The sequence below is a fragment of the Gavia stellata genome, chromosome 7 (genome assembly GCF_030936135.1).
Source record: "Gavia stellata isolate bGavSte3 chromosome 7, bGavSte3.hap2, whole genome shotgun sequence".
NCBI classification, from domain to species: domain Eukaryota; kingdom Metazoa; phylum Chordata; class Aves; order Gaviiformes; family Gaviidae; genus Gavia; species Gavia stellata.
The window spans coordinates 26,794,497-26,820,556 of NC_082600.1; the positions used below are offsets into that span (position 1 = coordinate 26,794,497).

The 26,060-nt window shown below is 46.7% G+C and overlaps 1 protein-coding gene across 1 annotated transcript in view; it reads right to left on the reverse strand.

Annotated features, from left to right (window-relative positions):
• FLVCR2 (FLVCR choline and putative heme transporter 2) overlaps nucleotides 1-26,060 on the reverse strand; it is a 42,635-nt gene that overhangs the window by 13,268 nt on the left and 3,307 nt on the right. Inside the window, exons 2-5 of the mRNA XM_059819801.1 lie at nucleotides 14,487-14,628; nucleotides 13,097-13,237; nucleotides 8,258-8,325; nucleotides 7,362-7,465 (exon numbers count right to left, since the gene is read on the reverse strand). Coding sequence (XP_059675784.1) covers nucleotides 7,362-7,465; nucleotides 8,258-8,325; nucleotides 13,097-13,237; nucleotides 14,487-14,628 — 455 coding nt within the window. The remainder of the gene's footprint in view (nucleotides 1-7,361; nucleotides 7,466-8,257; nucleotides 8,326-13,096; nucleotides 13,238-14,486; nucleotides 14,629-26,060) is intronic.

The following is a 26,060-nucleotide window of genomic DNA, read 5'->3' on the forward strand; positions in this document are numbered from 1 at the left end:
TCACAGCCTCACCCTCAAGCCATGGCAGCATTTAGCGGGGCTAGTGCCAGTTCCATGGCCAATAGTGGCTGAGCCACGAGCTCTTGTCTCTGGGCAGAGTGGCAAGAGACTCCATGCCCAGGAAGCATGCCAGGCAGATCCTGGGAACAGCCAGACCTGCAGCCTGGCCACGCTGAGAAACAGCAGCGGGCTCGATACTGCGAGAGACATGCAGCAGCCCAGGCCAGCTTTACCAGAACTGAAATGTTAGCAATTGTCTTCCCTGACTAGACACCAAAGAAACCCTTCCCACATCCAAAAAAACAAGCCTCTTTCTAGTACAGGAGGTAGCAAGTAGCCCTTCACAGTATATAGCTTTGGGAAGGAAGAAAGGAAAGGTAAATCCTTTACCTGACTGAAATTCCACCAGGATCTTGAAAGCAGAACAGTTACCAGAGTTGACAAAACTTTTTGGCCATTGCCTTTTAGGAAGAAGTTAAATGTATACCCACGAGCTGCTTGTGTACTTTCTACCAAATTTTAGTCTTAACCCATTAAAGAATGTGTTTGGTGTCAGTTCCTAGAATTCTGCTAAAGAAACTAAACCTCAGACTATTTTCACTTTTTTTTTTCCTTTTTAATGCAAATGACCACGGTCAAAAATCCAACCCCAAATGGGCAGCCAGAATTATATTGTGTAATAAAATGTTTCCAGTCGACTGAATTGCTACAGATAAAACCAGAATGTTCCAGGTAAGGTTCTGTCCTCCCTGCCTGCTGCAATGACTGAAGTCAGTGGGCCTTATGCTCATACGTCAATTCTTATCCAAATATAGGCTTGAGAAGCTAATTTCAGACTTCAACTATCGATCCGTGCTTACAAAGGTTCACCAGACACATTTAGTGTATTGAAAGGCTAAACAACATTTTGCTGTGACAAATAATTTTGTTTTGTATCAATGGGGTAGGCAAATCCCTTAACCTGCAATGCTGTATCATTTCTAGAATATGTTATTTCCAATGCTTTCATGGAGGAAAAAAGTCATCCGTGAAGGCAGCATAAAGGGGCTGCTTACTTCTTCTATAACCCATTACAGAGAGCTGCTACATGGCTGGCACAGAGCCTGGAGGCTGCAGAAGAAGAGCTGAAAAACGAACAGAGGAGTTAGAAGGCAGCCCCAGAAAGTGAAAGAGAAGCAGGTAAAAGCCTTTTTCTGCTCAATATACGTTCCTCAGATATCTCCCATGAGTTCTTATGCCTCCCATACCTTGACAAGCAGACGTGGTGGAGAAGTGCTGACGTGGAAAGGCGCTCAAGGCTGGAATTGCAGCTCCCTGGCCTGCACGGACCAAGTTTGAACTCCAGAACAGGAGTTATGGACTCCTTCCATAAACAGGAGTCTCTAAACTACACAGCAGTCAGTGCTAAAATACAGTGTAGGCCTCCAAGAGGTGGCTGTGACCCTAAGAAGCTTAGTCTCTGCCAGCAGGGACACTTGGCACATGGTGTTTTTTATCACTTTCTCTCCACAGCCAGTTTTGGTCTCAGTGCAGAGCTCTTAGGATAGTCCCACAAAATCTCACCCAGTTTCCCAGGCTTACGGTTCAAGCATTCCAAGTAGTTTGTATCTGATTCACTCTGTTGTGACAGGTGCCAACAGTTGCACTTTGCCCCTCATCTCCAGGCAAAGGTGATGAATGAGTTAGTGAGCAGATGTGGTCAGGACTTTGTTTCACACTGATGCTATGTCATTAGTCAAGCTGCAAGAAAGAAGTTCCCAGAACATGCAGCCCGCCTCTGAGAACTAGAGCAGGCAGGCTCATCGAAGCAGGCAGCTCTTGAAAGTGTTCTCCATTGGAACTGCAGAACTAAGTGAGGGACAAAATGGAGAAAACTGTTTGATCTTCCCATGGGTACCATATCTACCACACATTAGCTGGCTCTAGGAGACTATGAGCTTTCCTCACTGACCTCCCTGAATCATTACGCTCCAGCAGGACAAAATGAATCAACAGACCCTTATGAAAGAACAAGACCACAGGCTTGAGTGCTGTGGAAATCCCACACCAGGAAGAGCCCTGAAGCCATGCACTGAGCAGCTGCCTGCTTGCCACAGTCCCTGACTGGGACTTGAACAGACAGCCCTGAATGCAACTCCTGCTGCAGGAAACAGCCTCAAGCACACAAGCAGACTTTTGCTAAACCAGACTTTAGCAAGACCCTACTCCCCTGAGCGTACCACTGATGACAAAAAAAGGAGATTTAGTGCCCAGCAGCCCAAGCAACACCCAAAATTTTGAGACGGGTTTAACTGAGACACGGGTAGACGCTAGTGCATAGGGAAACAAAGAAACCCCTGGTGAAAGACACCGAGGCAGGGCGTTTCTCAGGAAGTGGCCTTTATCACCATGTTCAGTAGAGTACAAGAAGAATGCTCTGTGGCCCTAGGGGCACCAGGGCATGGAAGAATACCCAGTTTTGCTTGATAAGCCTCTTATCATAGCCATAAATATCTTATGGGAGAGATAAAAACACAAAGGAGGAGAAGCAGATTCACAGAGGACATTCGCACAGCATTCTGGTGTTTTTAGCAACCTGTTCCCATGATGGCCCTACAGGGACTGATAATTATCATTGCCTTGAACAGCACGGCCAGTCTCCTTAACAGGCTGACGAGTGCAGTGAGCGCAGGCTGGAAGTTATGCATCCTGCTACATCACCTTAGGACAACTAGGGTTAACGTACCTCTGTGGTCTGGGAACGAAGCCCAGTGCACCGATGTGGAAGCTATGAAGGCACCAGCTGCCAAGTCTCTGTGGCAGAGCCAGAGGGAGATCTGTGAAGGAGCTGACACGCTTGTCACTTAGGTAAACCTAACCTGCCCTGACATTTGTCTGCCCTCCCACCCACCCTCCCACCACCCTTCTGAAGAGGCAGATTAAAGAGCTCACACAAGAGACTGTGAGAAAAGAGAGACCTTGGGGAAAAGAGCCAGCTAGAGCCAGCACCAGCAGGGAACAGGACTGAAATGGAGAGCACAACTCCTGCTGTTCAGCCAACTCCAGAGGAAGCCCTAGAGTAAGGAACAGGCATGGCCCAGCCCAGCTGTGTCCAAGGTCACTTGGATGAGGAAAGGCAAAGGGACAGGACCAGACTCACAGGAGTTTGGAGCTGCGAAAACACTAGAGTCAAGCAACATCTGAAGCAACAAATGAACAAGGGGCAGGGGGGGAGACCACAGCCACATCCCACAGCTTTAGCTGCTCAGTGGGATGTTGTGTGCAGCTCCAGAGCACTCTGCTGTACGGACTGGGATGACAGATGGCCTCCACAGGCTTTGCCATGAGGACAGCACATTCCAGGCTGGGCAAGACCCTGAACAAAGGCCTTGTCCCTGTACTTCCAGAAGAATCTCATTGCTGAAGACACTGAAGTGTCAGATGCTGGAGAAGGGAAAAACTGGAGAGGGCTGGTTTGGTTTTCACCAAGCCCTCATCCTTCAGCACTCAGTTTTATGCCACTTTCTTCCTGTATGAAGGTCACAAAAAAGGACAGCCTTGGTAAATTATTTATATAAGACATATGGCAGGACAGGGTGAAGTCATATCCAGTACACAAGGACTAACCTGGAAAATGGATACAACAAGACGACCCAAACTGCAGGGCAGGCTAGGCTGAGAGAGCATTCACCTTTCAGTGGAAGAGACCCAAACTCCCATTCTCCAATATCCAAGTTTTTCCTCCCTCCCCCAAATTTTAACGCACTTTGGGCCTGTACAGACATAAGTTTAAAACACCACTTGGGGTCCTCTGCCTAGTCAATAGAGAGAGATGGATAGTTCTGACATCTTGCCTTACAGAGATGCAGCGATGACAGCAGTGTACACTGTCTGGAACCAGCTGGACCCAAGGCCATGTGAACACTGCCCTTAAAAGCAAAGCAAGGCCAAAGAGAAGTGCTGATTAATCCAGTCCCCAAACCCCTAATTCTGAGCCAGACACCCCTACAAACACGAATACACCCAGCAGTCTCCAGGTGTCACAACCCCATCTCTCCTCTAAGCCGGGAACCTGAAGGATGCACATGGAGCCCCATTTCACTTGATATCAAAATGTGTTCTTTCAAAGAGGTCAGCTGTTCTTAACAAGCCATCCCACCAGGGGCAGCCCCAGTTCTGGAACTGCTCGCTCGTCACAACGTAACTCACATATTTGTATGGGCCAAATCTGTGCCTGCTAATTCCAAAAATAACAACAGCACAGGGGCTGCTGCAGGGACTTGCCTGCCAAATAAAAGCAAGAATGCAAGGCCGTTTGGTGCCTGAGCATGACAGATGGGGAAAGCCTGACTTAGCACAACCTCACCCTTTCAAGGAACTGCTGATGGGACAGTAAAGATCAAACACATGTAGAGCTCTGCAATTCCTTTTGTTATTAACATCCCCCTACTCCCCTCAATCACAGCTGTATCCCATTCATTTGCTTCCCTCTCTCTCCAAGCTGGCTAAAAAAAGGACTTGACATCTTTCCTTCCTGATTTTCATGTGCTTACCATTTTGTTCCTGACTCTATCTGAGCAGTGGAGTGAAAGGGGAGGATACCTACCTAGAACATCTGGCATCTTGACAGTTTTTTTAAATAGACTTTTAAATAGGGCTAAATAAAGACTTTGTAGCGCTCAAATTTTGCTAGTTCCACAGAAATCCACTTTTTGGGCTGCAATAGAGAAAAAATTCTTAGCAGTGTTTTTCCTCACCTAAGGCTAAATCTATCTCCAGATAATCCTTGGGGTCTGCCCACCTGTGTGGTCCCTCCAAACAAGCAGGGGCCATGGAACAAATCCAGGATTATTTTTTTTTCCCCTCTCCCATTCTGCCAAATTTCAAGTCCCAACTCTGCCTGGTGAGCCACAAAGCTCTTCAGCCTTTGTGCTGCGACCTACCTCCACTTACAGAGAATCAGGAAGACCATCTGCCCTAGCAGTGCCAGTTGAGGCTACCTTACCCCTAGCCTCGGGGTTGGAAAGAGGCACAAGTTACATTGCACAGTTAGCTAGTGCAGTTCATAACAGCTGTGTTTCTATTTCCCAGGACTGACAAATGAGAACTACTCAGTGGCACACAATGATCTAGAAACAGCAACAAGCGACCTGCCAGTCTCTGTATTAGTCACCTGCTCCTCTTTCCCAGCAGCCTGTTGCAAGTGAGTGGTTTAGGCTGCTTAAAGAATCACCATCAAGGATATTGGCAAAAGCAATTTTAATAGAAGTTTATAAAAATGCAACTTAACAGAATTCAATGGCAAGGTTCACTCTATTACTTACTAAAACATACAAAGGACAATCAAATTAGAATCGGATCAGAATGATTTATACAGAGAGACGAGAAACAAAAGGGTAAAGAGGACCCTCCCGTTGAGTCACGAGGTTCAGAATGGACCCCCTTGCTTTCTAAACTTCTCAGAGAGGAGTCTAGGTGCAGCTAGGTCGAAGCCTCGTCTCAGACTTGGTCAATGGGTTTTATCTGAAGGATTATAAGTATTTAGCAGCAATCTAAGGTTCATTCACAGTTTAAGGTAAATCGTAAGATTTTAGCAACGCTTAATGATGGATTAATTTAATATTTGCAAAGTGAGTTAATAGAATTTACCACAATCACAACAGTGGCTTGATTACAGATTTGGAATGATAGTACTATACTTGATAGCTCAAGTACTCAAATTCATTCACACATGCACACACACAGACACAAAGATACATGTACAAAGGTACCTGCTAAAAATTCCCCTTGAGTTCCATGAAAATACTCACTTCAAATGTCTTGGCATTTCTCAATGGGCCAGGGTTGAGCCTCGAGGAGGAGAGGGTTTTAGCCCAGGTCCCACTGCCAGCTTTCAGCGGTGGTCCTCCAAATTTCGCAAACTGGAGTGTTCGTGAAACTCTGAGAGGTGTCCCACTCAGAGGGAGATGCTGGCTGCAGCCCACTGCGGTCCAGGAGAGCTCAAAGGGTCTCACTCAGGACCGCTGTTTATAGGTTCCTAAGATGATTGGCTTTAGTCATCAGCAAGTTACTGGAAAGTTACTGGAATTCCAGTAACACTGGTACCATTCCACTCAGGCTACAATCTGGGTAAAGGATGTTCCAAGGCTGTCAGGGGATGACATTATTCCCGCTCTCATTACCCACCTCAATTTGGGTAACAGGAGTGCTTGGCAGGGTCAGTGCTACTCCCCATCTTAGCCATGCAAGAGTTCCTGGTACCGTCAAGGGATGCTTAACCACCGAACTCATTGTGCAAAGGCCAAGGCCTAGCTGGAATTCCCGAGATCATAGAGTGGCCCAGGAAAAGAGGGGGAAGGAATACACCACCACACACCCCCAGGAGTCCTCAGCTACCATTCTTTATTATTAGAGAAGCCCATTTCCTCTCCATTTTTGATCCCTGTACTTGACAGCTAGGGCCAGAGGCCACCTTCATAAGCCTAAGCCCACAGCTAACCAGATTCATCTAAGCTGCCCACAACAAGAACATGCTTTTCTGGCCCAAGATACCAGGTAGGATAATGGTAGTGGGACTCCCCCACCTGAAAAGCTGTTGCAAGGAAAAGAACTCCAAAGTTGCCTTCAGCTCATCACCAGCACATCACCAGTAAAGCCCCCTCTTACCCCACCTGTTCAGACAACAGTTCTCCCAGCCAACATGGAAATTGAAAAGCTGATTACATGCACCCCAACATAAGACAGGAGAGGCACTCTCCACCCCCGGCACACTCTACAGAGGTCTGTCAGGGAGATCTGAGTTCCTGAGGACTGGGAGCTGCAGGACACCCAAAGGCTCTTAACTGTCCCTTTGCAGATGGCAGGGTATGCTGTCCAGATCTGCCTTCCCAACCCACCAGGTGGCAAACCCAAAATCATCCACCCGCAACCCCAATATCCCTTATGCCTGTCCTAAATACAGCAACACGCCCTCACACAATGCCTCTGGACACCAGATTCAACGTACCTTTCATTAAGTTGGATAAAGATTCACAAAAGCTGGTTTGTAAGGGCTCAGAAATGGTCTAGTACAGTCTTGATTCTGCTTGTGCCAAGACCTCTCTCATACCTGACAAAGCAGCTGCTTGACCATCTCATCCTCTCCCTATGTGTCCCTAGGGACCACTAGAACCAGACCTTGTGTGGCCTCTGTGCAGACTAACACGCAGCTCCAAAATTCACTTTAGACTAACTGGATTTTGAAGAATCATATTTTTTTCCTACAAACCCTCCCAATGATTCAGTCCCTGGACTGCTGAGTTGCAACTGCATAGGGTTGCTTTTTGCACAGTATGGGGGAAGAGCACAGTCACTAGGGGCACAGAGGCAAACAAGGGACTTACTTGTAGGTTTTGGTTCTGTCCAACCAGATGCCGGAGATCAGAGCCCCAACCATCCCCGACAGTATAATGGTGAGTCCAATCCTGCCAGCATTCACCTCCTCCCCCTGTGGTGAGACACACACACACACTCACACAAATGCAGGAGCCAAGTCATAGCCAACAAGACCAAAGTGCAGAGAACCCGAGAGGAAGAGACACCAAAGTTAGTGTCCCATACATGTCTTCTGCTGGTAACACACTAATCAGAACTAGCCTTTGCAAGAACAATTTTGGGCCCAGTATGAGCCAATGCAGTGCCCTGTTCTGGCCCATGAAGAAAAGTGGTTTGGCACTTCTCTCTGAGCAAGCCCAGAGAAAAAGTTGAGCACTGGCCAGCATGAACAGACACTCTCAGAGCAGTCAGCATAAACCCTATGAAGCTTGCTGTCTGGTGTTAGGATTTGGGCCAGATCAAAGAGGAAATATTGGGACCCACTATAAGGCAGCAAGGAAAGGAGCTCTCTGGCATGCAGACCCAGCAGTAAGCTCTACAGTAGCTCAGCTACTGAGGCACCCCACCCTTGTGCCACCAAAGCATGAGTGTGGGCAGCCTCCTGGTACAGATGTCCTAGTAGAAATCACTGTCAGGAACAGGGCAGAGGCAATTGCTGGAAGAATTTCTCAGAAGAAAATGCTGTAATTTACAGTGTAAAGGAGCTGTCTTTGCTAGACCTCGCCAGCTTTTGCACAGGGTGGTGTAAAGAACTAAAGGAACCAATGCTCTTCTGCCAGCCAGCCAACTTGTGCCGGAGACAGCGAGAAGTGCTGTGGCATTGCATTTCTCACAGACTCTCCTTTGGCAGCCAGTGCTGAACAACAGCAAGCATCAGAGGGCCATGAGGGTTAGATGCACTTACTGGGTAGTGATGGATCACCATGCGGTTCAGCAGAGTGGACAGGGCGTAGAAGCAACCTGTATTCAGACCTGAGAGGGGGATAAAAATGCAGCACATTCAGAGCCTGCTACTCTCCTGCTGGGTAGTGAAAGGGTAGAAATGCAGAAATAGATATCCTTGGGAGCAGTAATCCAGAATAAGGCTGCCAAGTCTTGGGAGAGCCAGACAGACTGGCTAGACATAGATTACTGAAAGAAACGGAGACCAAGGACAGCCAGATCTCAGCATGCAGGAGGAAGCACCCTGCAGTTTCAGGATGGTTCTTACCTTAGCAGCTAGAGGAAGGGCTGTGCACATTTCTGGTACTGAAAGGTCTTGCAAGTCCTTCATAGGGTCTCAACCCCCCCCTCAAAGCCAGGTCCATTTTTAGGATTGGAGTTTTCTCTTCCCCCCAGCCAAGGTAAAATGCTAGAAAAGCACCTGCCTCAGCATCACGTCTTTAACAAGGACCTGGGATTCAATTAACACCAGTACCATTGACCTGTGTGGTTTCCTCCTAGAGAAGAGCCTGATAGCACTCTCCCTGCTGAGAGCCCGTAAAAAACATCCTCTCCAAGCCAAGAAACACCAGAAGGCAAGTACGAGCAGCACCGATGGTGAAGCACAGACAGCACTTCCCCCAGGCACCTGGTGTGTGTGTCTGCCTGGGAAAAGTCTTGCATTTTAAAAGATATCACTGAAGCCTGAAAAAAAATACCAACTGTGAAAGTAATTGTCTTTCTGAAGGGGAAGTTAGATTAACTGTTACAGGCATCAGCCACCTGGTGAAGGTTTTTCAGTATCACCCAAGGTGAGAATGGAAACCGTTGGGGTGATACTGGTCAAGCCCCATTCAGACACTCTGCTCCAGCTTACATGCAACTCTGGCCGAGTTAAACACCTTCCCAAAGGGCACAAAACCAAGAGCTTTGCTTATAGTATACAAGAGCATCCACGTGGGCGCTGGACCAGCAGTACCGCAACGGCTACACTCTCACCTTGGGCGATACTGAGAAACCTTCCCCAGGTGGATGAGGTCTGTAACAGTCAGCACAACTTTCTTCTCAGAAAGTAATTTACATTTGCAGTTAGTTTCTTTTCAAGGCTTCAGTGATCCTGATGGGGGGAGGGATGGGGACACAGATTACATCACTGCAGCTCACACATCTATAGGCTCCATAAGGAGCCATGGGTTTAAAAACTCTGGCACAGATGCTCGAAATCCTGACAGAACAGATACATGTCAAGTTCCCTCTTCCTACTTTTCCTCTTTCAGACTCAGCTAAAAGCAGAAACATTGATACAGAAGTGCAGTCTAGCAGGTAGAGCTTTGACAAAGGGAACAAAACCCTGATCTCCCCTAACCCTGAAGTCCTTTGGCCCCCCTGACCCTGAAGTACTCAGCGATCCTGCACCTAGCCCACTCCTCCACTAGGACACTGGATACCCATTGCCCTACACAGCTCATGAAGCACTCTGAGGAGCCATGAGATTGGCAGCTGCAGGGGACGTCACACTTTCTTCACACGTCATCTCTGACGACATTAAGCAGAGCTCACTTCACAGCTTCATGGCACAGAGAACAGATGAAGAATCTTATGCAAGTGATCCCAAATAAGCCAACTGCCTGTGACAATGCTCCCTGCTCCAAAAGAATGTGTCAGGAGGTTACAGGAGAGTCTAATAAGCTGAGTGACATGCTTTTTAGGCAGGAGGAATCTACCCAATCCTTTCCAAGAGTTACTCAGAAAGGCTGGAAACTCCAGCAGGGCCAGCAGCCAGAGAGGGGGGAAAACAATCGGAGATCCCACAGCAAGGAGGCGCCCTCCATCCTTGAAAGCTGGCTCTTTGCAACACCTGGCTATGGCAAAACAGCTCACAAGAGCCTAATTTGGCTTCATCCTACCTCCACCTCTGGAGCACCCTGCTCACTAGGAGACACCACAAACTGCAGTGCCAGGACATGGGAGTGTGGCAGTTCAGCACCGTCCCTCTACCCACTACTGCTTCACTTCAAAGCTGGGCATAAACACAGACCAGTCATTTGTGCACCTCTACTTCTCGCCCAGCCAAGAGGACAGCAGCCTTGTGGGTACAGCCAGACGCTGCTCTGGTAGCTGATACTGTCAGTACGCCAGCTTCATAGCAGCTCTGTGATGCATGTGATTTCCAAGAGAGAGAAGGGCCCCTGGTCCCAAGCTGGGCAGAAAGCGATGCAGAGTTGGCAGTGACACTTGGCACCAGAGTCAAGCAAAATATTCTAAGAATCAAGACAATGTACTGAATTTGCATTTGTGAGGGTTGGCAAAAGTTGTAGGCGTTTCACATGTCAGAGTTGCTCAGTGAAGTTTCTCCGTGAATTACAGCTGTTTGAATGCCCATAAAACAAGCAAGGGTTGTTTCCAGTGGGGCAGTGCCCATTTGTCCATGCAGATGAGGAAAACCAGAACTAGTAGCTGGGAGCAGGACATCTGAAGGTCTAGCCCCACCTGATTCATTAGCTAGTTACCATGGTTTGCTTGTAATGTGCTGTAGAAGAACATTTTTGAGACCTCACAGTTTCTCCTCTATTTTACAGAGGCCAGAAAGGGGAAGTTTATTGCCTATGGCTCCAAAAGGAGCCTTTATTAAGCCTCAGACTAGAACCCATGTCTTCCATAGCTAAGCAGCCTATTGCCTACATGCCAGACTATTGGTCTCCCTCTTCTTCACCCTCGTCATCCTCCAGGACAATGGTTCCTTATGCAGATCTCACTGCCCTGCCTCCTCCTCACTGCCCCATCACCTTTCCAAATACTGATTCTTTGGAACTGTCTCATCATTTCCACTTCACCAGCCTTTCCCAGGCTTTCCCACCCTTTTCCTGCCTACTGCCTCCCAGTAGCAACATGCTCTCCAGTGCAGACCCCAACCCAATAAATTCAGAGTTTCTTAATGGCCACTCCACGTTATGCCTCAGTTTTATGGAAGCAATGTCAGCAGCCATTGGGAAAAGGCTGCCTGAGGGTTTTCCTGAAAAAAACAGTTCACTAGCACTAACATAGCCACAGTGGCACCAATGTTGCCAGCACTGCAAGTCTTAGCACAGGAAAGGAGTTGGCAGCTGTTGGTAATATCATGACCTTAGAGGTGTGCAGACCTGTTCTGACCTGGCGTCATGTAAGGGCCCCCATTCTTTCTACAGCTAGGGGAGATGAACAAGCAGCAAGTTCCCCCCTCTCTCCCCTGACACACCCTATGCCAATACAAAAGCTAAGAGAGGCTGCAGGTATCTTTGTGTTAGCTAGGGAGGATGATTCCGTTGCATTCATGTGGCTGCAGATGTCTTAAATCTTGGCTAACATAACTTTTGACTTGAGTAGGAAAAACTGACCCCATTTTAAAGCCAGACTAGTTTAAAAAAAAAGTTTCACTGCATAGTTCCCTCTCTGAGTAACAGTCACCATCTCAAGTCAAGCTGGAGATTGACGTAAGGCTGACACAGAGAGGAACAGAATAAATGCACAAACCAGCAGGAAGAGAGACTGAATTATGAGCCACTGAACAGCTTTCCATGTTGTTTGTGACTGCCAAAAGGGAATTACCCCAGGGTGGTCAGATTCTAAACATGCTCTTCGTACTGAGAGCCCTCCTCTCTCCTCTAGGACTTGTTTACGCCTATTAGAACAAATGCTTTCCCCATTTTTTTCCCTGAAGGGTAAGTGTGTATTGAGCAGATGACACAATCCAAATTTTAGACACAGTCTCCCTGACAGTTTTTTCTATCTCCACTTTTTGAGAAGACATAATGAACTATGAAAAAAAGAAAAAAAAAATAGCAGCTGCAATGCAAACCAGCAGAGCTTAAGGGTGATCCGAGAGGGGCATTTCTAGAAGACTACTGCACTGAGAAGGAAGAGATTTCAACAACTCCAAAGACCATTAGCACCCTCAGCAGGTACAAAGCCACCATCTCACTCTCATCCACCAGGTCCTTTAGGCACAACTGCTGGCAGGACGGCAGAACTTTCAGCACTATTTAACTTTCCCCCTGAGGAGCTTCCACAGCAAGCTGGTAGGAATTGAGGACTGAACTCCCTGCAGACTAGCCGGCTACAGTATATCGTATTATGCAGCCAGGCATAGACCACAATGGCTAAATGCTAAAGAGAAAAATACTTTTCCATATGAAAATTCAGCATCAGGAACAGATTCAACACATCACACTGCCCTCAGAGAAACAGACCAAGACTGCTAAAGAGAAGCAAGCAGCAAACCCAGTGTGCAAGGACAGATGGCAAAAGAAGATGTCCTCCAATCCTTCCTCCCATTTGCCTCATGGGGACTGCCAACAAAGCTGAAGCAGTCTGCACATCTGCGTGCTCCACATGACCTCCACTGGGATGCCTGGCAGCCATAAACCTCGCCTTGGGAAATGACTTCCACTCAGTGCTGTGACTTGCACTCAGACACAGATCCATATATTTCTTAGGTAAGCACTTAGATTAGTTCAATGCAAGTAACTAACTGACTAGAAAAAAAAAGACAACAGCAGAAGGAAATCCCCTGAACAGAAAACAGCCAAAGACTAGGAGAACAGTAGTGGGGGCATACTGTCCTCTGTGTGCTTGCCTTGCTTTTGTTTTTCCCTGGGCATTTGCTTGTAACCACTGCTGGAGATTACTGGGCTAGGAGGACTCCCGGTCTGTGGCAGCACAGCTATCCTTACACTCCCTTAAAACAACTCAGGCGGTGTTACTGCCCCAGCAGAGCACGGAGAGGGAAGGAGAAGCTAAGCATGTCTAGCAGTGATAACTGCACAGAAGAAAGGCCAGACCTTACCGTAAGTGACCATAAGCAGCAAAAAGTTGGCATTGCGGAGCAGACGGAGGATTGATCGCACGTAGGAATACTCCTCTGTCGGTCTTGACTGGATCAAGGCCTGAGCTCGGCTCGGAGGGTGCGGGGGCTTCTCCTTGAAGACTGAAGCCAGACACAAAGTACACCTGTTTGTAACAGTGCAATCAGGGAGCCTGAGCACACACCCTGTGGGTAAAGCCATTTGAGGGACAGCAGAGGTGCTACTAAAACCAAGTGTACAAAACACACCATCATCCTTAAGCTTTGATCTCCATGCATGAACTTATCCAGAGACAGGAGAGAACAGGGTCTCTCCAACAATAATTTCTGCCACTGCAGAAACACCTTGCCTTCAATTAGCTTTTTGTGTAGGCAGTGTCTGCAGCAACAAAACAGTTCTCAGGACTAATAACACCTTTGTCTCCAGGAGGATGGCCAGCCAGCTGCAAAAGTGTTGCATAGAGTTACAAATGCAAAAGTGGAATGGGAAAAGCCAGCTGGCAAAGGTGGCCTGATACCCTGCAGTGCCCAGTGCCTAGGGAGCAATGACCTATGCCAGGTTTTATTTCAGGCCTGGCACTTCTTAGGCTGGCCAAGCCATGTGCTATCCCTAACTATCACTAAAGTAGCATCCAGAAATCCTGGTCGCAGGTGATACTGCTGTACCAGGTGCTAGACAGCCATTTTTGTACCTTGTCTACTCCCTGCCCCAGATTCTTTGAAGTGTACATCTGATTCAGCCACCAGGCAACATGAACAAGCTGGCAAGAGGAGCCTATAAAAAAAATTACATGGAGGTCAGCAAACAAGCTCTGCTTTCCAGTGAGCATGCCAATCTTTCATGCTAAAGATCTGGCTTCCACTTCACATGTTAAGCAGGGGAATTGCACCTCTGATGTCCTGCTACTACCCTTAACGCCTCCTTCTCCCCACTTATAACTGGTTACCTTTTTTTCTCCTGGGTACAGCTTGTTCCTGCCTCTTTCTCCCTACCCTTAAGAGGTAGTCAGGTCCAAGACATAATTCAAGGCCCAGCACCCTGTTCGCAGGGAAGATGACCGTGAACCTTTGAAGATTGCTGCTGGCTTTTAAAGAACTTACTCATGCCAGGGTTTTATTACGCAGGCAATCAAAGGATGACATGAACAATTTGGCTGGCTCACTCACAACCTCTTGTACTTCCTTCTGCATGTGCTGTTCATCAAGGGCTTGAAGCAGCAAGATGTGGTATTGCGTGACCCTGTCAGCTGCCTGCTAGGACACATCCCCAGATGACCTCCTTGGCCTATTTCCTAGCACACAGGCCCTTCACACACACAGGCTGATCTTCTCAGTCCCACCTGGTTTCATGTGCAAACTCCTGCGTCCTTACCTATGACAACCAGAATGAATAGGGCTGTTGCCATGCCTGCAGTCATGAAGAACATGATGCTGATGTGGTAGGCCAGTGTCTCCACATCCTCCACATTGGGAACCAGAACTGGAGGGACCAGAAAGCCCACAGCGATGCCGAGCTGGAGAGAGAGGGGACACACAGAGGTGTAACACAGAACCACAACACTGCCACCACCCAACAGCTCAGCCCTCTGATGCCCAGTAAGGGCTCAGCTGAGCCTAATCCAATTTTACAACCAAGGTGAAAATCTTTTTTACCACCCAACAACTAAGAGATAAAAGCCAGCTACCCATTGCGATTAGGCCATAAGAGAGGTCCCCCCATTGCACGCACAATCGTGAGGATATTCAAGGCAAGGTTTTACAATAGAATTTAGCAGAATGAATACCTGCCTCCATCAAAGTGGAGGTCTTGCTTCCCCTCTCCTCCCCCATGCTTGTATGTTCCTGTCCACACACACATCCCACTCCTTATCTTGCACCTGTTCTGGTGCTGGCCTGATCACTTGGTAAGCTGATTTTGCTCGTTAAAAATGGTAGAAAACAAGATCGTCAAAACCCACCGCAATTCTTTGCTGGGTTAATGAGTTGAACCAATTTATTTTCCAGACAGACAAGCACAGAGGCCAAGACAGAAACCTGCCCACTCCTAATGAGTGAGATATTAATCTGGCTCAGCCACTTTATGACACTGTTTCTTAATGACCCCCCTTCCAAGACAAGGCTCACCCTACGACCACTAGAGGAACCTGGAAAAACATCAAGGCTGAGAGCAAAGGAAGTGCTGACAGCACATATCCTAAACATCGAGGTTGTGTGATGGTGCATGACAGCTGCCCCTGGATAAAATGCTTGGCTCTGAAGGGCTGCAAGAAGAAAACCCTGCAGCTCTGGCCTCTACTGTGCCAAGAGTCCCACACGTCCAGCTGAGGCACTCCTGCAGTGGCAGCAGACACTTTAGTGAAGATATTAGGGCTTTTAACTCTACAGCTAGTTCTCCAGGACAGCGACAAGAACCTGTAGCAACACAAGCTTTGCCACACTGATAAGTGGGACTGACAGTGGCACAGACCTTCAATGCCACCCTCAAATGGGAGAGAGAAGAAATAGCTGCTTTGGTGCTTAGAAGCACACTCTTCTTTTCATAAAGCGGGAGCCAAAGTGCACTCAGCATATTCGTGAGTACTCCAAACACAAGAGGAGCCTACCAAAGCCCCTTTTTTCCCCCCTTTGTGTTTCACTGTTTGAGGCTGCATTTCAATCAACGTATAGTTCCCAAGCACTGTGTGTTTACCTGTTCCCCTGGCCCTTCCCAGCACTTGCAGCCCTCTCAGACATCAGAAAAAGAGCCATGCTCAAGCTCATCTCTTGCTTATTCTCAAGGTTCTGCACACTCACTCCTGTTTGGGGCAAAAGCAATTTTTTGTTTAGCAACACCCTCATTTTTGCTATTTCCTGATTTAAGCCTATGTTTGCTGTTGTGGACAGTGACAAGGCACACACAAGAGCCTCCAATAGATGGAAGGACTGAGAAAGCATCCAAGAAAGAGAGATGCCAGGTGGCCACGCAGCCATCCTCATCCTTGCTTGAAACAGAGATTTCCAAACTCTTTTCCAGGCTGTACAATTTGCCTGGAGACAGGAAAGCACTAACAGTACCAGAACAGTGCTAACTGAACCAATGCAGACTGGCAGCATAAAAAAGATCCCAGCCATAGTGGTTATTCATGCTACACCAATACAGTCTCTATAGAGCCACTGCCCTGATCACACTAAGAGAGAAGGCAGGAGTATGCAAAACATGGAAATGAGGATATAGTCAAATTAAGCTCATTGCATTTACAGTTTCCTTATAGAAAACATTAGATCAATAGGAATTAATTAGCACCACCATGACCCATTGTCCCAGGATAATGGACTGGAAAGAATACTGTTTATGCCTCACTGACAACTGAACAGCAGCAAGACAGCACCACTAGCCAACTGCTGCCCTACAGAAGGATTCTGCAGTGCACAGTGTCTTCATAGTCCCTGGAAAGGGTCTATTACTCTACAGGCATGGAAAGCAAGGACTAAGAAAGGCAAGGTCTATGCTGTCCATAAACCACATCCAAGTACGTCAGCATACAGATCAGAATGACCAAGAAGCCCTATAACCCAGGCACGAGCTCAGACATGTTGCCTGTGCTGCCTTCTAGCAAAAACTCCTTGTGCTTTCTGCAGGTTTTCTCTGTCATATCTCCATGTTTCTGGGACACCAATGGACTCATTTTGGAAGACCCACTCACTGGCCAGGATCAAGATCACAGAACAAATACATTTCAGGTGCCATATCTGGTAGTTGGGATAAAAATCAGCTTGTGCCATTCAGCCCCAGAAAATTCTCCACAAACTCCCTCCTCCTCCATCTAGCTGGTGGATTTTTGAGGCAGGACGAATGCTTATGTTTCAAACAGAGCTATCTGCTAGAGTCAGACACCCTATTTAGCTTGCAAACAAGTAACTTTCAACCACATCTGGCCCAACTTCTGTGTCAAACAGTGCCCTCCACTGGGACCTGGAATAGCCTGGGTCAGAATCAGCAACAGGCATCTGTGCCAAGTTCATTCTTGGTGCTGGGACATCACAGGCAGCTGGTGGGACGAGTCACCAAGAAATTACAGATGTGCCCCACTGGTTCAGGGCACTGTCAGGAATGAGATCGTTCAGGGGTTGGTTAAATGAACTGAAGACAGTTTTGCTGTCCCAAATAGCAAGTCATGGACTGAAAGAGCTTAGGAGGAAACTTAAGAGAACATTAGGAAGGTTAAACCTTCCTAACACCCACACGGCACAGGCAGCCTCTGACACAGGACTAAACTTGCCAGTGCTCAACTTTGTTCAGACATGGCCTATCCCCAGCCCCTCGTCACAGGGAGTCAGGTCTGCTCTCCTCCTCTGCACTGCCTGCTGACTCCCGAGACTCACTGACTACCAGTGAGCACAGCTATCAGCTGGCTTAGAGGCTGCAAGCTCTGATCTTCATTAAATTGCATGCCTCCGCCTTCTCTGCACAAGGGAAACAAGCCTGCAGCTGTACAGCAAAGGCAACTGCACCAAACACAGATGCTCACAGAGATTGGTCCTAGAGGGCAGAAGCCTGTTTGTCTCTATAGCATGTTTCTTTTGCCCTGCTTGTGGCCAAAGCGCAGGCCCGTGGCTCCAGTGTGCCTGCTCAGCACACGACATAGCCACACTGGGCTTCACTGCTATGTCCTTAGCATTCCCAAAGATTCAAGCTTTAAGGAAAAAAAGCTCTCAACATTGCTCCTTTCCATTTGAGGGCAGAGTCCTACTAGCTCTTACATATCAGGTCTCACGTGTGCCCCTCCAACCTTTACCAAATAAGGTCTATAAGCACATTCCTGGAAATTGCTCCTTTGTCTAATCACTGTTTAATTCTTGGAAGAACTGGGCTGGATTCTTGTGCTAGGTGCTTCTTGGCTTCCTGCTCTTTGCAATAACATACTAGTCCCACAAGCTGCTGAACCACAGCAAAACAAGAACAGGAAAGGAGGAGAGATCCATGCTTTATTCTGATCTCTGACATAAGTTTCTCCAGGATCACAGTCAAGATTCACTCTTTTCAGATCTCCCTCTAGCTTCTCCTTCTGAAAAAGGAACTATCTGATGTACCTAGCTGAGAGGGTATTGAGAATCTGTTTTGCAAATTGTTCAGAAATCCTCTACTGGTAAGTCCTATAGTCATCACTTACCCAATGGGACACAGACTTACTCAGCTTTCTTGGACATGGCTGTTGTCCTTTCAGACAACCTGTACAATTTTCCCCCCAAAAAAGGAACCACTTTCATCCATTAGGAGTCTGTTAAACCTTTGAGAAGGACTAGGTGGTAGAAGGGGAAAAAAAATCCCAGCAATCATAGCAATAGAAGCTACATTTTATATTTCAGAACAACTGATGTTGTTAATCCTATAAATATGAGGCCCCTTGACTTGATTGAAACTGAAGATTTCCTGGAGGATACTAACAGACCCTGAATTATTCATACCATTTTTAGCAACGAAGACAAGCTCTCAACAACACGATGAGTATTATACAGCACATACTTTACCTTTCACAAGGAGATTTTTAGCCTGGTTCTCAGCAGGCCAGTGCCCACATCACCATCAGCTCAACAAACACTGTAATTGGTTAACCAGAAAATTTAAAGATGCCTTAGCAAGGGAAAAATAACTTTTCTCCCTTCTCCACACCTCTCACATCAGGGCTGGGAAAATAAAGCCATGTAAAAACAAGGCTAGTTCTGCAACAGTCTGCTACCCTCCTTGCAGAGACCATCAGTCATTAGGGTTCGTAGTGCAGTTCCTCTCACCAGCATACAAATTAGCATCTCCAACCTTTGTATAGGCAGAAAGTTCTCCAAGACCTATACAGATAGGCTCTAGTTCCCCAAATTTGACACATCATTCAGCATCCCCACACCCAAGACACACAACACTGTCCTGATCTCTGAGAACCTCTCCTCAGGAGGCAGGCTGTTAGTACTTTAAGAAGGTTTTGGGTAATTTTTTAAACAGAATACCAGGGAAGTCAACAACTACAGCAGAGTTCACTGTTCAGATGACTTATTCTTAAAAGGCTGATAAAGGATAGAAGGAATGTATTTCCTACCTGAATTTTGTCAAGGACCAGTTCCAACATCATATTAAAGATTCAAGCGTGTACAAGACAGGCAACAAAACCAAGAGCCAGTGGCTAATAAGATGGTATAAATGTACCCAAAGTCTTGAAATGGAAAATGGGATGTCTAAGTTTAGCTGTTTGTATACTAAGAGTCTGCTGAAGGAAGATAATCAGTGTGGTATCAGCATAAAAATTGTAAATGAATGATCAGTGGAGGAGTGGGTCTTCACCTTAAAGAAAACTAAGAGTCAGCAACAGGAATACAGAAGCCCTATAAAATTCCATAACTAAGCACAAATATTGGCAGAGGAGACCACAAAACCCAGAAGGTCAATTAAAGTGTTAAAAGATAGAAAGGGAAAGATGCTGCAAAGGCAGAAAAAAACACAACAGTGAGAAATTTCAACAACGCCCTTGCAGGCTAAATAAGCATCATCACAGGGATGATGCAGAGACTGCAGTTTTGGATTCCATAAATACTCTTTTCTGAGGGGAACCTATAAGAGGCAGTACAATTTGTGATTTAGACCTAGAGCAGCACAGTGTGACCACAATCAATATTACAGAACGGTTCTGCACTGCCCTCAGATTCAGCTTCCTTGCAGCAGCAACAAAAAAAAACCCACCCTCCAAAGCACTATGGCAATATTTAACTTGTAAGAGGGAGCTGCCTAAAAAGAAAGAAGCTTATTAAAAGGAAATTAAAAAGAAGAGCCAAAGAAATTAAGTGCTCACTACAAGAAGGACATTGAGGTGCTGGAGCGTGTCCAGAGAAGGGCGATGAAGCTGGTGAGGGGTCTGGGGCACAAGTCTTATGAGGAGCGGCTGAGGGAACTGGGGTTGTTCAGTCTGGAGGAGAGGAGGCTGAGGGGAGACCTCATCGCTCTCTACAATTACCTGAAAGGGGGTTGCAGAGAGGTGGGTTTTGGCCTCTTCTCCCACGTGACGAGTGACAGGACAAGAGGAAATGGCCTCAAGTTGCGCCAGGGGAGGTTCAGACTGGATATTAGGAAAAATTTCTTTACTGAGAGCGTGGTGAGACACTGGAATAAGCTGCCAAGGGAAGTGGTGGAGTCACCATCCCTGGAGGTGTTCAAGGAACGTGTGGACGAAGCATTGTGGGACATGGTTTAATGGGCATGGTGGTGTTTGTTGGTTGATGGTTGGCCTTGATCTTACAGGTCTTTTCCAACCTTAGTGATTCTGTGATTAAGACTGTGTGAAGACACTGCATCAGAGGCTCAGTGTAAGGCTAGAGAATATTAGAAAAAGATTTTAGAATAGAATAAAGGAACCACAGTTAAGTAAAAAAAAAAACCACAACCACCACCCAACTCAAAAACTGGACATTATTTCTTCAAGCAAATTAAAAAAGACAGCAAGCTGGACCAAGCTAAAGTAAAACCATAATTAGGCCAAAAAAGGCTGCAGAACAACTTTACAAACTAAGTCAAAACTCTTCAAACACAGCAAAATCAGGAAGCCTGCCAGAAAGTCTGTAGCGCCAAAAGATGATCCCTGTGGAAGGAGAACATTAGAGAAAGAAGGAGCACTAAATGAAGTTTTGCACCAGCATTCATGACATCATACTTACAGAAGGTTTCCACATCAACAGAACCTCTTCACATGGCAAAAATCTGAAGCGCTATCAGTGGAAGATCTTAATCAATTTATTTCAACTAATTTCTTCTACAAGGTGTCAGGACCAGGTGGTATTCATCCAGGAGTTCAAAAGAACAAGTCAACAGAAAACCCACACTACTCGCACACAAACACAGCAAACTGCTAACTCTGCTCTGTTACCAAATATTCAAAGCAGGAATGGAGGAAGGGAAAAGTGGTATGAATTTTTAAGAGGCCCGGCACAGGCAAGAGTCCCAGGAAACTCCAGGGCCCACCATTTTGGCCAAATGGGCAGAAACTGTAGCAATCAAAAGATTTAAGTTTATGCATTGATAAAGACCAATACAGGAGCCTTTTCAGACACTATGAATTCAACACAATCTCAGCAAGTTCCCAAGCCAAGACTTCGGAGAGTTAGGAGGGTACACTCCTTTTTTACTGTCTTTCCCTTAGCACTTATCACTGACTGGCCTGGGGCTGCCTGACAAATTTGGCCTGACCTAGGCCAGATGCTCCTCTGTCCTGATGCATTGTACCTTTCCAAAGGAAAGTCTTTTGGGAAAAAAAAAATAAAATAAAATCAAGGGCTCCACCTGCTCTCAGCAAAGAGAGCTCATTGCATTTGTCAACACACCACTGGAGCTACTCTACCTTTCTACTCCCAGAAGAGTGACTTTTAACAAGGCCAACACTCATTTTCATCTGGGAATTAATCTTTCACACACACCACCCACGCCACTGCCACCCCAGATCAGCCTGGAGAACAGAAATAGGAGAATCTAACTACCCACTGCAGACCTCTCTTTGAGAAAGTTTGTGAAACTCAAATCAAATTCAATATTCAATATTCAAATATTCATATTCAATATTTAAAGCATGAATAAAACCAACACTTCACCTGTGCCAAAGACTTCCCTCCTGGCAGCCCTACTCTGCACCACCCACACAGTGCCACTGCCAGAAGCCTTCTGAGGGTCATACCAACGCAATTTCCCCCAGCGCCACCCCTCCATTTCTAACAGAGCCTCCTCCATTGCCTCCAAAAGCAAGGGAGCAGGAAAGATTCGTGTAACTGCTGGGGAGATGCAGTACCAGTCTTGAACCATTTACTTACAATGCACAGCACTACCTCTAATCCTCAACATCCACATCAACCAAGGAACATGGAGATGAGGAAACCTCTAGAAGACCAGATGGACTACCATGCTTTGGAAGAAAATGACTGATATTTCAATTGTTTTAACAAGTCAGTCCTGCTGTACACACCAATTTACCTGTTTTCTGACAGATATGTTTAAGCCTGTAGGGCTTCACATTTTCAAGATGTTCTTCTCCAGACACAATAGTAGAAATTATTTTGGGGTTTTGTTTGGGGTTTTTTAAGATTATGCTTGAGTCTAATACAAGTGGCTTCAGATACCAAGAGCTTAAAAACAAATCCTGTCAGATTCCCCAAATGAACAATGAGAACTGCCCCAACAATATTATCACCAGGGAAGCCAATGTTCTCAGTGAAAAGTCAACAAAGCAAGCCTGCACGCTGCAACTGCTGTTCTTCTAGAAACTCCCATCTCAGATAACCACGACAACAATATGTTGTCTCTCCAAAAATCTTACAGACAAAACGCAAAAGTCAAGTACAGCAACATCCGTACTGTTCAGTAACAGATGAGACTAGATCAGCATCTCATGTAGCCCACACAGGCTACCCTGTAGTGCAAACCAGTGCAAAGATGCAGAACGTAACTGGTAGTGGCAAAAGGACACATCTGACAGGTGGGAGGAGGGGGAAGTTGCACAGTTTGCTGGATCTGAACAATGCACCTCTTGTTGCAGTAGGAAAGCCCTTATGAAGGGGAACAGAAGGGCTCTCCTCCTCACTACATTGCTTTTACGTGTATGAGAGAGGGGAACTTTGAACCAAGCTCAATACATACAGGATCTGTGCCAGATGCATCTTCAACAGTTCTGCCAACATAATTAAAAGCATCAGACCTGATTCTTCATTCACTCAGGGAACCCCTTTGAGGAGGTACCTATTCCAAAGGCCTGGGCAACACAGCCTCTTCCTCTACTCTTGTCTGTATGTCAAAGCTCTGTCCTGTGGTGCTCCCTCCTTTTCTAACTACAGGTGCCTCCCATGCTATAACCATGACATTTCATAGGAGCAGCTAAACTTTCTGACCCTACACTTCACATATCGCAATCTGCAGAGAGCAGACAGCCACCTCCTTCTCACACTCTGTGATTCCTACAGGACATCAGCTTCCCAATTCTTTGCTATCAGCACAGGTCCCAGCTGCCTTTTTATACAAAAGGCTACAGTAGAATTGAAAATATGCAACTGAAGAGCTGTGTAAAGCAGAAGCTGCCAGCTCCTACCCAGTATACTTTTGTGTGGATTGCTGTCCAGAATATGCTTCTTCGATACCACTGACAGCAAAACTAAAATAGGCTGTTGAACTCCAGATAGTCAGGAAGTCAACACACGTAAGTGTTTGGAAACCACAACTTAGTCACCTTTCTTGCAGTGTTTTAAGAAGCAGCAAGGACCCAAGTTGTGAAAGGAAAAATTGTAATCCAGGCCTTGCCACAAGATAAGATAGGGCTTAGGCTCTTTTTTACTCTCCCACTGATGTGGGAGATAATGTATTTTTTCAAACTGCACTTGCACAACCAAAGCTCTTCTGGAAGCAAAGCAAACTCCCTTCCTCATCACACTTCTGTTTCTGTGGCATCATCTCATACTGCTTAATATGATGCAATGCCACATGACGAAGACTACTTCTCTATGCAAGTCATTCAGGGCCTCTCAGCCTTGAATGCACTTTCCCCCAGTTTAGTGGGAAAGAAATGCAATGCAGCAAAACAACAGCAGTAGATAAGAAAGAGTAAAGCAGAAGAGGGGTTTCAGCTCTGACAGCTACCTCAGCTGCTGCTGGAATCCTCAGTTGGGATATAATACTTTGGTCAAGGATCTACTACAGTCACCTAACATAGCCAGCCCTGGGGGATCCTGCAGGGCAAGTGCTGAGGGTGCCATTGGGCAGCCCCTCCCAGCAAAAGCACTGCAGTCATTCATTTAACTCCCATGCAATTCCCAGAGAACATAACCCAAAAGCCAACTGCTTCTGTGAGGGAGAAGGGAGAGCTGCCTTTGGTGTATGGCTGAGAAGGGAGCACCAGATGAAATGGGTGGAAAAGGTTCATTTCAGGCTCCAGTGTCCATTTATAGAAACTTAGGCATTCCTGGGAAAGCCACGTTGCTATTTGGTCAGCACACCCTTCCACACTTGAGCCACATCCTGGATCTCGGAGAGCTGGCCACATAGCACTCCTTGTGATCCAAGTGCTCTGGTCCACCCTGTCCTTCTTTACAGGGGGAGAAAGGAGCCAGGGCTGGAGAATGTCAGCCATTAACTACTGCCACTACTGCACTACTGCCACTACTGCTCCTCTTGGTTCCTTCTAAAATCTCAATTCTAATAGCTAAAAACCTGGGAGATACAGGGCCAAGCTACAGAGGGATGTGAGGCAGAGCACCACCTGCCCCTATTTCTAACAGGGATCAAATCTCGTCTGAAGAGACGGGGAGCCTCCAGCAGGGATAGAACAGACAAGGAGATCTAGAAGTCCACTCGAAGACAGGAATTTCACAGGACATGCTCCATTTCCACAACACTTCTTAGACTTTCAGATGCTGTCTTCCCTGAAGGGCAAAAGGTACAGAACAGAGTTAGCAGTGAGGCATTAAACAGCAGCACATGCTCAGCACAAACAGCACTGCAAGCTCACCAGCACAAAAGCAATGGCCATTCAGATGCTGCAGACCCGATTATTCGGCAACACCCACCCCACCCACTACCCCATGCAGACTCTTCCGCCCAATTTAGAAGAGGAAAGGACCCACCAGGAGAGAGGGAGCATTTCCCTGAATTTCATTCACAGCTTACCATCCAGTTTGTCCACTTCAAAAGCCAACACCTAATCACTGCTAGGCTGGCACTCCCAACAGCCTGCAGATAGCACCTAAAAGCTCTGCCTCAGGCTGCTTCTGTTGTGGAAGCCCTAAATCACTGAAGTCACATGCCAGCTGCATCAGAACAAGGACAGACCCCACCTGAAGATCAGTAAGGTGCTGCATCATTTTTCCCCAGAGGCAGAGATGAATATGAAGCTAAAGTTTTCTTTCCTTCCAAACCACATCAACACCTTTTATCAATCCCTCCTAAAAAACGAGGAGGCAAAATTACAGCAGAAAGATCCTCTAACACATACTCATGCTTACTCCCAAGCCCATCAGCTGCTTGTTTCCCTTTGTCAGAATGGCAAGAGCCAGGAACAAGGTCTATTTCAATCAAAAAAGTAACTACCTGTAACAAGGCAATACAAAGTCACAAACACAAATGTTCTTTCATTGTCCCTGTGCAACACAGTTACAGACTTCTCTGCCTGCTGCCCATGTCCCTTGCCCATCAGATGACAATGGGGAGATACAGCAGTAAGAGATACACCTAAAACCGACATGCCTGAAGAAGCGTGGCCCAAGCTCAGCAGTCCAGCATGCGCCGTGGCAGCTGAAGGGCAGATGTGATACCTGGCCACCAGGCCCCAGCTTATAAATCTCAAAAAGCCACAAGAATTTAACTCGTTACCTAAACATCCCCACCACTGTGTTAGTTCTGCCATGCCACAGCACCATGTTTCCTCATTCCCAAAAGACAGCAGAGCAAGTAAGTTAAAGGAAGGGGCAAAGCCTGCTGCTCCAGCAAACACATACTCCTGCAAATACTAGTATCTTGGGAGAGCGTTTCTTCCCACCGAGATCCTGTCGCCAGTGAGAATGAGGGGACAGTCTCCGATGTAAAAATCAGAAGCCCATTTGCTGCAACCTCTCAGGTCTGAACCACAGCCCCAAACAGGGAACTGGCTGATGAATCGATACACCAAAATGGAAGCAGCATGGCCTTGTGCAAACCACTCTCTCCTGCCCACCTCCTGTGCGTGGGACTTCACATAGATGTCCAGCACTAAGCTCCTCCACAAGTGACACCGCTGACAAGGTAGCAGGCACAGTACTACTGACAGCTGTATTTCAGAAGCATGTCAGACAAATTCCTCCCAATATTGAAACACATCTGAAGGACATTAGTGAACTCTCCAAAACACTTCTGCTTCCTTACCCCAGAACTTCAGCCTGAGGAAAAGTCCCCACATAGATTTTTCCTAGTCTTTTAAGCAAT